A 14,242-nucleotide genomic window follows, 5' to 3' on the forward strand; every position below is an offset into this window, starting at 1 on the left:
GTAGGACAGTTTCCATATTGTCCAGCTTGTGGCTTGCAGAATTTAGTGCTGCATTGTCAGAGGTGTAATTCTTTGGATGAGATATTAAATTGACATCCAAACTGCATATTCAAGTGGATGTCAAAGGACCCATGATGGCAATTGAAGGGCAGAGACGGATTTTTTTGGCATTCAGGCCAGCGTTCTTCCTTCCTCTGGCACCACAGAAAACTGATTAATTGGGCGCCATCTGTGTGAGTAGGACTTTCTTCTGGATAAAATGCATTGCACTTCAGAAGGTGATTAATTGTATGCAAAGAATCCAAGACTTCTGAGGGATATAAATGCTTTTCTTTCTTGCTTCCCTTGGTTGCTGAAGCAGATACCTTGGATATGGGTGTGCTTTATTTAATTTAGAGGTCCATTTAATGTCTGTTTACATACAGCATACAATATTTTGCATGATATATTGCATGTGAAAAATTATGGACCTAGAAATTTGATCATGCCCGAAACATGCATTCAGATAGCAGGACATATGCCTCTACCCTACCTGCACTGCTTATTGAGCATATGCTTGTTTGGGGGAGTTGGGGGTGGGAGGAAGGAATCAAGTGTCTCTGATGCCACATAAAGGAAGCCAGCTCCTCTTAAAGTGGAGATGTATTGTGGTTGGAGAAGGCAAGAAATGCTTGTGAACAGAGAAATGGCTGGAAGGCTGGTAGAATGGAATTCCAGGCCCTGGTCTACGTGATGGACAGGAGACGGGGCATCCTGTTTTCCCCTCGGGGTAGAATGCCCTTTTGATAGCACCTCTTCATGCTGCTTTTCCTCCTCCTCCACCACTCTTTGCTACTTAAGTGCTGGCAAGGGTTGGCCCCTCAGTATAGGGAAGTTGTATAGCATATGACCATAAATCTGAAATCATGGTCAGGAGCATACTTTAAAGCTCCTCCCAAACTATCCAGGCAGTGGAAGTTTCATATAAGCTTGCCGATCGTCTGCTCAATTATGTTACTGGTGGTAGAATGGCTTTCATTGCAGGTGTACTCTGCAGCAGTGCACAGCTTCCTGACAGGGGTCAAGAGCCATGTTATCTCGTCATAAATTAGCCAAGCTGAGACCTGATGGCTTAGTTGGAATAAGGTGGCACAGAGGACTGGGTGAATGAATCATGATTGCTGCAGAAACTGGGCACAGATCTGTATGATGCACTTGCCTGTGGTCACAATCGTATATTCAGGGAGTGGGATCTTTTTTCTATTAAGAACGCTGTCAGGCTGGCGATGGTGAGCATACAAGGCAACATAGGTGCAGTTTCTGGCACTGTGTACCCACAGTAAATAATGGTTGTTTGTCCTGTTTCGGTCTGCCTGTGGGAAAAGAGATGTCGATTTTCTTCCTGCCGTAGAGAGTCTCGGTGACCTCCCTCGTACAGCAATACACGGAAAACTGCAAGCTGTCACTGATACCTGTTGCAGCTGGAACAATCTCATGGCGTAAAAGTTGAAGGCCCTGGTGACCCTGACAACCAAGTGCAGTGTTGTCCATGCACTTATTTCTGGCATGGACTTGTTGACCTGAATGGTCTGTTCTTTACTGTATATTCTATGTACTTTGCATCTCCAATTGTGGCTGCAGCAAATGACATAGCTAAGTGTCTGCTTCCTTAGCGAAGTGCAGGCACCTCACACGTTGCTCCTTGGTGACGTTGAAGAAGTCCTCCTTGAAAACCTGCTGTGGGTTCGGCCTTCTGTGAAGTGCCCTCCTCCTCCTTCCTCTACTCCCAGCTGCTCCTTCTCTCATCTTTACTTCTCTCCCCATCCTCCAGCTGCAAAGGCAGACCTATCAGACCACCCATGACTGGAAAAAGCTGTTTGCAAAGCAGAATGCAGCAGTCCAGCACCAGCTCAAAATTGTTCCCAGAAGTCATAATTATATATAGAATATGTAAAATAACCAACAAAAGGTCCAGAAATTAACAAGCTTCTTAAGAGGACAAACCAGCAACTAACCAGTATGGAGGGGATGCGGCTTTTAAATAATGCTCTTGTAGGTTCCATGATTTGCTAAGTGAGTTTATCACGTGAGTCAGGCAGACCAATTTTACAAAAGCGTTCTACAGTGTAGGGAAAATATTTGAACATTATAATGAGTGCCCACAGAGCAGCCCAATCCAACGTGGTGAGTGACAAGTTTCAATCATGGGATGGGCACACACATTGCCTGCCATTTTGGGCTCTTAGGCACCCGTTTTATTTGAAAAATTGAGTTTCTAGACCATGGTTTTTTTCACCAAAATAAACGAGTGAATAGTAGCCCATTATATCTTGGTTGTCTTTTGAAATTTGGCATTTTGGGGATGTAATTTTTTTTTGCTGGTATTCAGACCACTGAAATGTCAACTGGGAGCTAGAGTAAATATAGAAATTCTATCACAGGATAGACTAAAACTGCTTTTTGCATCATTGTTTCTGAGATAGAGTAAGAAAACAAACATTGTTCATGAAATGCCAAATTTGTAATGGTCTTTCAGAAAAAATTACTGTTAAGATATTTTCCTAATTTTTAGAATAAACTTGTGTCCCTTATTATGTATTCTCTACTTTTTAAACAAAATATATTGTGTGTTCCTGCAGTCAACTAATGGAAAAGTACTGGTCAAAATGGGAACTAGGCCTTACTCTGCTAAAGTGGCTGTGAACCATTAATTGCTTCCATGTTTAAGGAACTGCAAATTAAAAAGAAGTTTGTGTTCTCTTTGTTTTTTGACTCCCCAGGCATATTAACACCTCGTTGCATATTGTGCAGTGAATACTTCATGGTAATTGCAAGATACAGCTAGATAGGCCCAATTCCAAGTACTGAAGGAGTTCTGGGATGTGGGATAACATTTGTTGTTGGTCGTCCATAAATAATCAATCGTAACTTGACTGTCATAAGTCATTACTTTTCCATTGCTCAGTATTGTACCACATCAATTTCTGCTGTCCTGTTCTCATCCCACATAAGTTGTGCATTGTTTTGAATTAATAATGTAATGACATTGCAATGTTGATGATTCCTCCTTCGGCAGTCCCTTGGGATCGAGGATGACTTGTTTCTACTCCAGTTCAATGAGTTCTGAGATGGCTGATAATTTCAATGCATGATCTGCAGACCCTGCCACATGAGGGGCAGGTGATGCTTGAAGGATCAGGTAGATGAGTAGCTTGGAGGTTTGTCCACTCAATCTGATAGCTGAACCTCGCCTCCACATGTTCCCGATGTAGTCCCTCGAAGTGTACGATGCCTTCCCGAATGAGCTTTCTCCATCTAGGATAGTCACGAGCCAGGGACTCCCACGAGTCAATGGTGATGTTTGATCTCTTCAGGGATGCTTTGAGGACATCTGTAAAGCATTTCCACTGTCTTCCTGGTACTCTCCTGCTGCAAGCAAGTTCTGAGTCGAACAGCTACTTCAGGAGTCTCATGTCAAGCATATGAATGACATGTCCCGCTCAGCGGAGCTGGTTTTGGGCGATTTATTGCCCCAATGCTGGGCAGGTTGGCTTGGGAGAGGATGCTCCTGGTGGACTGCCTTTCCTGCCACCAGATTTGGAAGAACTTGTGGAGGCACCTCTGGTGGTACTTCTCCAGTGCTTTGAGGTGCCTGTTGCAGGTTGTTCAAAATCTCCAAAGCATATAGGAGCGCAGGGATCACCACTGTCTGGTAAACCATGATCTTAGTCTCATGTTTGAGATCCTGATCCTCAAATACTGTCTTCCTCAGTCAGCCAAAGGCTGAGCGGGCACATTGGAGGCGATGATGAACCTCGTTCTGAAGATATGGAAAATCGTTTACATTTTCCAGGATCTTGCTATTGATCTTGAGAGGGGAGAGGTGTTGTGCTGTGGGAGCTGGTTGGAAGAGGACCTTTGTTTTCTGAGTGTTTAGTGACGGACCCAATTTCTCATATGCTTCAAGAAGGAGTCGATGATGATCTGGAGCTCTGTTTCAGAGTGAGTGCAAATGCAAGCATCATCTGCATACTGAAGCTTGACGATTGAGGTTGGAGTGATTTTTGGTTTTGGACTGAAGGCGATGTAGGTTGAACAGTTTCCTGTCTGTTCTGTAGATGATCTCCATGCCTGCAGGTAGTTGGCTGGAGGTGAGGTGTACCATTGCAGTGAAGAAAAAAAAAGAAAGGGATTGGTGCAATGACACAGCTTTGCTTGACCCCGGTCTTGACTGAGATCAGGTTTGTGATGGTTCCGTTGGTGAGGATCACGGCTTACATGTCATCGTGGAGTAGATGGAGGATGGTGACAAACTTCTGAGGGCAGCCAAGTTTGAGAAGATGCTGTATAAGCCTTGGTGATTCACAGAGTGAAAGGCTTTGGTGAGGTTGAAAAAGGCCTTGTACAGTGTACATTTTTCTTGGATTTGCCTTATGTCTGAGGTGCCTCTTGATGGGAAAAACAGCACTGCAACTCTGGAAGGAGCTGTTCAGCCACTGAGAGGAGATGATTGAGGAGTATCCTTGCAATGATCTTCCCTGTGGCAGGCAGCAGAGAGATTCCTCTGCTGTTGCCACAATTGGTCTTGTTTCCCTTCTTGAATACAGCACTCCTCATCTGAGATGAGGGATACGAGGTTGTGCATTTGTACCAGGAGTGTATCTCCACCATTTTCAGGATTTCAGCAGAGATTCTGGCTGCTCCAGAGGCCTTGTTGTTGTTTAGTTGTTGAATGGCTCTTTGGACCTCACTCTGGACTGGGGTAGCACTGAGACTGAGCCAGATGGGGTGTCTAGGGGTGGGGTTGAGGACATTCAAGTTGAAGACAGTGTCTTAGTTGAGGGTTTCCTCTGGCGAGCACTGGCTGGCTCCATATCCTTGATGGGTTCTCGTCCATGCCTGGCTCTCAGCAGGCTGGGCACTTGAGTGTTTGGACCATAGATCACCTTGACACCTGTTAAGACGCTGTCAAGTGCTGATAATGGAGAAGTTTAGCCAGCAACTATGTTTTCTTGTTGCCTCCTGCTATCTTCTCCAAATTAGAGGACTACTTCAATTGTCTAAGCACTTGGTAAAAGATCTCATGCTGTGCAGCACCGGGTCAGAACAGTACTTCAGAGGATGATAAAGCAAACACTAGAATTTAAATTTGTTAGCAAGTATTGTTGCCTAATCATTATGTACAATATATTAACAGATTAGTACATAATTGTGTAAATGTTTTTCTAGAATGTATTTTCAATTGTAAAATTCTGTTCCTTTTGAACATCAAATTAACATTTGAAGGTGAGAATAGATTAAATATTTAATAACCAACATAAACCTAATTTTAATATAGTTTTTTCTTAAATGTCAAGGACCAAAGTAAGGTTAAATATGCATTATTAAAGAGGGTCTTTTTTCCCCCAAAAAAAACCCCCGAACATTTTCAGTATCTGCTTGTTTTTCATCAACTTTTTTAACCAGAGAAAAAGAACCTGTGATTCTTTTTATGTTTAGCATTATATTTTATCTTTTCAAAACATACAGTAATATGCTGGCAGGATGGCCAATCAAAGCGTAAAGGTATTTTATTGCTTGCAAAAAATGGTGACTAGACTTGCACAATTTGGGTAATGTTTCGAAGCAAATGTTAAAATTGGCTAAATAACTATGGCTTTTAAACTGCTTTTTGAAACTGATCTGCCCTGTGGGAAAACTAAATTGTGTTCCAACCCATAAGAAATCTTTAGCTTTCAGTTATTATTATGACCATTGTTTTTCTTAGACTTTCCTATTCGAGTCCCTGAGGCATGTAAACATTGCCAAGTTAATAGTTCTCATGCTTTTTTGTTAATGAATTAAATATGATTTATTTTCTCTTGTAGGAAAGCCAATTCTCTTCCTCATATACATTTCAGTTTTTTTATTTGTCAAAATGCTATTGAATAATATGTATTTAATGAAAAACCAAGAGAGACAGGATTCCAGAGGGCTGATTTCTATTCAGACTAAATAACTCTAAAAATGTGACTGCATACTTTAATGTGAGAGACATTTCCCAGTGTTGACAAACTATATACAGAACTTTTTTGGGTGTTACAGTATAAAGTGACTATGGCTTCTAGACACATGACTACATCCTGGTACTTAGCTCATTAGCATACTGAGTTCTTAAAGGGACATCACTCTTAAACAACATTATGCAGCTGGAGGGAAATGTTTAGTGGTGGCATCGAATATGGCAAGATAGCATGAACGTGGCCTGCATGCTACCTCTTTGGCTAGCAGTGCTGATTTCCTTGTATCTGTACTGGCGAGACAGTGCAAAAATAATAAAATGGACAACCAGTATTTGCCTTGGTCATTTTCCCCATGCAAAAGGAATGTATGTTGTCCAATTATGTATCTTTCTGTATGCAAAGGAATATATATTTTTTCTACTAGAATAATTATTTATTGATAAAGACATTAAATGCTTGACTACAAATTAAACAGTCACTGTCATGCTACATTCCTATTGAGACACTGCTAGATCTAGCCTCAGTTGACATAAATAGATATGCATTTTTTATGGACGGTTCTGCTGAATAATCTTTTGTGTTCTATTCATGTACAAATATTTCATGTCGACAGTTGGCAAATTTAGAGGATATGCAGACAGCTGAATGAAAAATGCATTTGGGATTCAGATTATACAATAAAGCATTTACAATAAAGAATCTACGTTACAGTGAGACCTACCATCTTCAAGGTAGATTTTGTTCCATATCTGTGCTGATATAAAACATTTTGCAGGATTTAAGGCAGTCAAAAGCCTTTAGTTCGAATTTGGTTCCCATATATCTAAACTAAACTGAACTATATCATGATAAACATCTATTAATGGTCCATTACTTTTAGGAGGAGTAGTCATGATGAAATAGCAGTTTTGGCATCATTTAGATGACCAAAAGAAGTTCAAATTGAGTAGAACAAATGACATTGATCATAGAAACTGAGTCTGTGTAAAAATTGCACAAATTCATTTTGGTAGATTAACATTAGGATACTAGTGAACTCATAAAATGGCGGTTTCTCCTTACCGAACAAAAATAATTGCATCTTTCCTTCTGCCACTCTGCCCCGCACCCCTGCAGCTGCACGGGGAAATGTGAAGAGTATTCCCCCTAATGCTATAATAATTGTAAATATCATAATCTCCAACAAAGAACCAAAAAATCATGGGGCTATGAATTGTTCTTGGATTAAGTGCCTTCTGTTGTAGCAAGTAAAATGGCATTATGACATAAGAATTCACAGAACCAGTTCTGCATTGAATCCTAGGCTGACTGAGTATCTGCTGAAGTAAAGGAGGGAAAACCGCCAATGGCGGAATTAATTCAAATGGACTAGTTTAGACAAAATGCTGCTCACCTATATGTTGAACTTGTGACTTGGGTCTGTGTCTGACGTTTAAGGCATTACAACAGGGTCTCCGTTTCAGAAGAGAGCCCGATGGGCCAACAGAGCCTGTCACCTAATGTTGAATAACAAATGGTACGGTAAAAGTGCCTTATGTGTTGCTGAAATTGGGCCAGGAGTGACATAATGGCCTAGATTTTGTACTTGTAATAAGGGCAAAACTATCAGTGCTCGCTGTCATTTATTGACAGCAACTTCTGGTGTCCACACGTGTGCAGTTAAATGTAAAAATTTCAAAAATTTCTGTCAGTGGTATCCTGCTCCTCCACAGGGTGTGCTGTTGCAGTCTTCACAGAAGGAATTATTAGAAACCATTGATTTGTTGTGATCTTCAAGTATTTACACACTATTCGATCTTTGTTATCTTCTTCCCAGAAGGTTGACTGCCATGGATCTCCACCTCTGTCTGTCCTGTGCTGACCTTACACATTCTGCATAGGTGAACTGCATCCAGTCCATTATATCTGTCATCCATTTTCCTATCTGCTTCCCTCTCCTATGTTTTCCTTCCAATAATTGATTCTGTCTATCTTCTGCTCTAATGATGTGAACAAAGTATTGTACCTTTCTCTCTTTGATGTTATGCACTAATTTTCTCTTTTCTCCAGCCATTTCAAGCACTTTCTCTTAATCTTTCTGTCTGTGTAGGATATGCGGACCATTCTTCGATATGTCCACATCTCAAATGTATTCAGCTTATCAATTGTCTCTATTGCTGTCCAGATCTCCTGAGGCATATAACATAAATGACAAAATGTAGGACCTAAGCATTCTTTTCCTAAGATTCGGGGTCAGTTTCGTTGATGGTTAACAAATCCTTCAAACTGACAAAGCTGATCTTGGCTATCTCAATTCTCCTTCAGATCACACAATCAGATCTCCCATCATCTGTGATAACCTGCCCAAGGTATGTAAACTTTTTCACTTGTTCTAGGGCTTGTCCATTTACTTCAATTTTCATTTCCAGGGTTAGGTCTCTGCTTATCACCATTGTCTTGGTTTTCTTCACATGCTCCACATTCATTCCACTTCATAAGCGAGCATGAGCAGAGTGGTGGCAAGGAAAGCTGTGGAGAGCCTGAATCAGAGGGCACAGTGCTTTCCATGCTCTGCTCACCTGGACAGAGATGTGAAAACTCAGGAGCCATCAGAGAAAAGGTGAATGATAGAGCAGGAGTGACTGTGTGAAGTATTGACAGACCTGTCCACAATGCCCCAGAGGATGGAGGAGTCCAGCTCAAGCATTTATGGAGTGATGCCGCAGGCTATTGCAAAGATGCACTCTTCCATTGGGAGATTGGTCTCTTTCCATGTAACTTGAATCACGGTGCTCTGATGAGTCCCTGAAAGCCTAGATGGCGTTCTTGCAAACTCTGGACACCAACATGTCTATCGTCTTAGACAGGTTGATAGACAGGTTAGATGTGGGCTTCCAAGACATCATTTATTTCCTCCAAGCTGCACTCCTACAGAGAGACAGTTGTGTGGCATGTCCAGGAGAGGGAGGAGGATGATAAGGGAGATGCAAGTGTTAATGCTCAAAGTGTTTTGATGTTTCATCTGCTGACACCCACCCACCCCTTCCCATGACCAGTACCTGACATGTTGCCCAATTCCCGCCACACAGATGCAGGTAGGGCAGTCTTTGGTGGGGCCCTCATGGGCTCTGATACCCAGAGGTCATTGGCCACGAGCACCTCAAACATCAGGGTAGGAATCAGAACAGTTTGTCTCTGCCTCTGCTGAAACCACAGGGATTCCACCATGTTGAAGTGCCAGAGACAGAAAAAGAAAGCACTTCCAGTTCACGCATGTGTTTTAGAGTAATTGTTAATATAATTTAATTTCTTAAGTCACAAATTTATTATGTTGCAGCATTTTTCCTGTGTTCCCCATTCTTGAATGGTGAGTGTCGTCTTTACTTTTCATATGTTTGTTGCTGAATGTGTAGACATAACTTGACAGATATCAATTGGTGTATGTGGAACGAGTGGGTGGATAGTTCCAGGTCTGCTTGGGTAAGTGGCGATGGGGATATTACAGTGAGCAGTGAGAGTGAATCATTGAACCTTTTTGGGTTGGCATTTCAAGCAGCAATGCTATTGATTGATCTGGTGTTGAGCGCCCCATCTTCCTTCTCCTCACCATTGAAATCCTCATCAGATGAACAGTGCTGAGCAGCTTGTTCCTCCTCCACTTCCAGTCTTCGCTGCTGCGCTATGTTATACAGAACATAGCACACCATGATTATCCGAGAGGCCATTGTAGTGAGTGCTGAAAAGTAGAGCATGGCTACCCGACCCAAACCGACCAGACCCAACGACGTGTGTTGGGTTTGGGTCGGGTCTCTCTTCTGGGTCCGACAGTCGGGCTCGGGTCAGGTCGGGCCGGGTCACCTTTTGCTCAGGGAGGGAAAAGCTTCAAAATTCGAACAGCCAGGACGCCAAGGCAGGAAACGTGTATCCGGACTCCTCACTAAGCTGCAGTGAGCGAGTGAATGTCTCCATTGCATCCGAGGTAGAGCACAGCCTCTTTGATATAATCAACTTCATTCCGGTGGTCGGGTCGGGCGCAGGAAAAGATCAAAGAACTTGGGCCGGGTCAAGTTCGGGTTGAATGTGGTTCTGTCAGGCCCGGGTCAGATTTCAATTGCATACCCGAGCAGGCCTTTACTGAAAAGCACCGCCATCAGCCAATTTTTATAGGGGTATCGTTTGTTGCCTAGCAGCCACCCTTTAAGGGTGGTTCCAGGTCCGAACAGGTTGGAGATGTTGGACTACCGCTGTATGAAAGTATCCTGGCAGCTCCCAGGGAGTCTGCGCACACCTGCATGAACCTTTTTTTTGTGGTTGCACACCAACTGATGGAATGAAATCCCTTGATGTTGACATATGCTCTAGATTGATCTCGGTTTGCCATGTGTGTGCAGTTCATGGCACTCTGCTCCTGTGGAAAGCCAGTCAGAGAAGCAATTCCAAGTGCCCAATCAATATGGCTGTTGCCATCATGGGGGAAATTTATATACCTTCCAGTACTGGCAAACAATCCATTTGCTACCTGCCTTGTGTATTTATGTGAAGCTGACTGTGAGACCCTTGCTATGCCTCTGGTAGCACTCTGGAAGGAACTTGAGTCAAAGTAATTGAGGGTGGTGGTGACTTTCATAGCCATTGGTTATGCTTAGCCACCAACCCAGCAGGAAGCAGGCCTCCTTCTAGGAGGCTGCAGATGTCTCTGACCACCTAACGTGATAATCACTGTCTTCGGAAGCACTGCAATTCCACCGGGGTCCAGGAAACTCATCCTCTGTCTGTAGACCCTGTTTGGTAGGGAGTGCCTCCTACGACCTCAACACCTCTGCTGTTCCCTTGTCTGCTGGCCACCTGCAGCTCCCTCCACAGCACACCTTTGCTGCTGATGATGCTCATTCTCTTTCTGTTCTGAAGTCCAATCAAAAGTAGTCATGGTGCCACCCATATTGATCATCTTTATGTGACCACCTCAAAGGTCTATAAATCACACTCTCACACGAAGTACTCAGACCAAATCATGTCTGAGAGGGAACTGAAAAAGCAGCTGGGAGCACTCAGCTTTTATTAAGATTGGGCCTGCTGACTTTTAAGCACCTTGATAAAATGCCACTCACTCATTTAAATTTCATGTCATGTTTTGTGTCTTTGACTATCGAGCACCCAACCCTGACTCCCATCTCTCCTCCCACCCCCTCTGCCTGTAGATGGGTGGGGAGGGCGCGTGGGGGTTGCTGTTGGGTTGTTAGTAACAAGCCCCTTGTTTCTTCTCTCTATAGATACTGTCTGATCAGCTGAGTGTTTCCAACACTTCTGATTATGTTAAAGTACTCATGGGCACTTTAATCAGAACATTGCAGTTAAAAATGACTTCCTCCTGTTTAGCTATAGAGCTCAGCATTTTAATTGCTTTGTTGATCACTGCTTTGTAGCAATGACTTTCACTGAAGTTGAGGATTGGTCTATAATTGGAGAGGCCTACAGCAATAATGAGAACCAAATAAAGTTGGGAAGTTATCAAAAAGTTAGCAATGTTAAACATATATTTAGTCTTAAAGGTTTAAACACTCGAGCTATGGGCTCAGTTTTGCCAAAAGCTTCGGGAACCCGGCATTGGGACAATTTCTGGGTCCTCGCCTCGCTCAACATAGCATGTCTGCTGGCTGAATTTTATGGGAGGCAGCCAATTGCTACGTTGCTTCTGTGCTCGCTGTCCAATTAGGGATGGTGGGTGGCTTCCGGAATCGGGAGTTCAGGGCAACTTGACCCACTACAAGTGAGGCCAGCAGCCCTCACTGTGTGACTACTGGAGCACTGTTGAAACCCAAGCAGCAGGGAAGCATTGGAGCTGACATCAGCATCCGGGGAACGGCTGAGAACTCATGAGGTCTATGGTGATTGGAGACATCCATCTCCAGAAATTCCACTGTTAATGGCAAAGATGTGAGATGGGAAGACAGCAGCCTTGCTGTTTTCTGCTGGTACCATTTAAATATCCTTCATTTGTGATACAGCCAGTCCCTCCTGCTGTGCAGCCACCTCCTTTTTAAGTTGTTGGGGTGCAGACACAGGAGGGGTCGACTTGACACCAACAAAATTGCTTTGCTGCTTTAATTAGCGTCGTCAAGTGGCCCCTTAATTGGTTGATTATATTCTTCCTGATGCTGGGCAGGAATCCGTCTTCTTCATTAAGCCACCTCTGGAAAAACACATGGAGGCGGCAATGTGTTGGGAAACCGGCAAGCTGCTGTATGGTGTGAATTTGCCTGCCTACCTGCCTGCATCCAAAGCCGTCACTGGTTCTCTGGGAAAATTCCTCCAATATCTCCTCATCTGTTACCGGTCGCCAAGTGCTACCTTTATGCTGTATTCCTGAACGTGACTGCTCAATTCAAAGTTTGTCCTGTGTATAAAGCAACATTTTACAGCTTTGTACGCTGATTAAGAGCAAATTTGTACAAACAATTCTTACTCTCTGACTATAACTGAAATATACTGTGATCAAAACCGATGGTATGCTTTGCTATTTTCATGGTGTTATATGTATTGGAAAAGAAAGCCCATGTCTAAGGCTGAATTGGGTAGGTAGTACCAGGAGGCTGTTTAACGAGGAAAATAAAATGAAAGCACGATTTATAAAATAAAAGGTTCTGGTGTTCTTTGTTTTTCTGTTAATTGAACAAAAGGTCATTTTAGTTTAGAGATACAGCACTGAAACAGGCCCTTCGGCCCACCGAGTCTATGCCAACCATTAACCACCCATTTATACTAATCCTACACTAATTCCAAATTCCTACCACATCCCCACCTGTCCCTATATTTCCCTACCACCTACCTATACTAGGGGCAATTTATAATGGCCAATTAACCTATCAACCAGCAAGTCTTTGGCATGTGGGAGGAAACCGGAGCACCCGGAGGAAACCCACGCAGACACAGGGAGAACTTGCAAACTCCACACAGGCAGTACCCAGAATTGAACCCGGGTCGCTGGAGCTGTGAGGCTATGGTGCTAACCACTGCGCCGCCCATCATTTAGCATAGGAGCAATATCAGGCATAAATGATTCCAGAACTTAAAATGTTCAGCAAATGGAAGTATGTCTGATAACTCAGTGAATGGATCTGAGTTATAATTTGATAAAGTAATTGCAAGTTGGTATGCGTACCTTAGGCCAAAACGCCTTCAGTTGTAAAAACATTTCTGTCCAGTGTGACTATTTTGTTACGACCAGGTGAGAAAGGTGTCTAGGGGTCCCCTTTCAGCCATCACCTGGTTTTACTGTAACAGGGTTTTGTTCACTGCTTTCCAATTATAAGGCAAAGAAATGAGCACAAATAGGCTTTCTTAGGTTTAAAGGAGAAAAGTGAAATTTATTAAAACTTAAACAAAAAACTCTAATTTGGTTAACACCTGCAGATACACGCCGCGCCCCATCCTAGCATGCATACGCGATATGCTCCTGCAAATAGAGACAGAAAAGCGCAGAAGAAAAATAAAGTGAAAAAGTTTAAGGCAATCTCTGAGGAGGGATTTTTGTTACTGTGCTTCGAGTTCACTGTAGTCTTTGATTGAAGATATGGTCTTGCTTTTCATTGGGGCCCAGTATTTTTCTTAAACCTTGTTCACTGTAGGAGACTTTTCCCTCTTGGGGTTCTTGTTTCTTCAATGGGTCTTCAGTTCCATGAGAAAGAGATGGAAGCAGACAGGAGAGGCTGCGGCAAGCCAGCTAAGGGAGGTCTTTTTAGTCCAGGAGCAAACAGCTTTCTGCATTCAAATTCTCTGTGACAGGTTCAAAAACAACCTCCAACAACCATGTTGTAGTCATGTGACTAAACTGGCCTGACCACGTCTGTTTGCGTATTCGGCCATCTTAGCAGTCAACCTGGAATGCTAGCTCCTCCACCTTCAACGTCTGGTAATCAAATCCATTGTGGTTTGGATGTGTCAGGGCATGGTCTTTTGTCCCTTTTAAGCACTGTGTGTAAATATGCAAATTGTCTTTCCAGTCAAGGGTCTGGTGCTCTTTTCTTTTTAAAGACCAAGTTCTTTCTTTACTCCAGTAACAGTTTAAAAATCAGTGTTCATGTGGTGAAATTAATGTGCCTCATTCTTGGCAGGTGGGGGCCTGCATGACAATTTACTCTGCTTAATAACATGACCAGGATGCAGGATAGCTTTTATTAAGGTTTAAAAAAAAATTCAGTGTTCACATTCTTTCACAATTGCCAAAGATAACTTTTATATTAAGAATTTATGGAAATATGGACATTAGCTTCATCGTTACTATA

At 42.9% G+C, this 14,242-nt stretch overlaps 1 protein-coding gene across 3 annotated transcripts in view; it reads left to right on the forward strand.

Annotated features, from left to right (window-relative positions):
* Positions 1–14,242, forward strand: part of arhgap42a (Rho GTPase activating protein 42a) — a 503,828-nt gene that overhangs the window by 222,286 nt on the left and 267,300 nt on the right. Inside the window, exons 1-2 of one of the 3 annotated variants that reach the window (XM_068034056.1) lie at positions 8,285–8,329; positions 9,298–9,327. The exons of the other annotated variants lie outside the window; for them this stretch is intronic. Coding sequence (XP_067890157.1) covers positions 9,325–9,327 — 3 coding nt within the window. The 5' untranslated portion in view covers positions 8,285–8,329; positions 9,298–9,324. Of the gene's footprint in view, positions 1–8,284; positions 8,330–9,297; positions 9,328–14,242 lie in introns of those variants that run through there. 3 annotated transcript variants of the gene reach the window in all.

The sequence above is a fragment of the Heterodontus francisci genome, chromosome 6 (genome assembly GCF_036365525.1).
Source record: "Heterodontus francisci isolate sHetFra1 chromosome 6, sHetFra1.hap1, whole genome shotgun sequence".
Lineage (NCBI taxonomy): Eukaryota > Metazoa > Chordata > Chondrichthyes > Heterodontiformes > Heterodontidae > Heterodontus > Heterodontus francisci.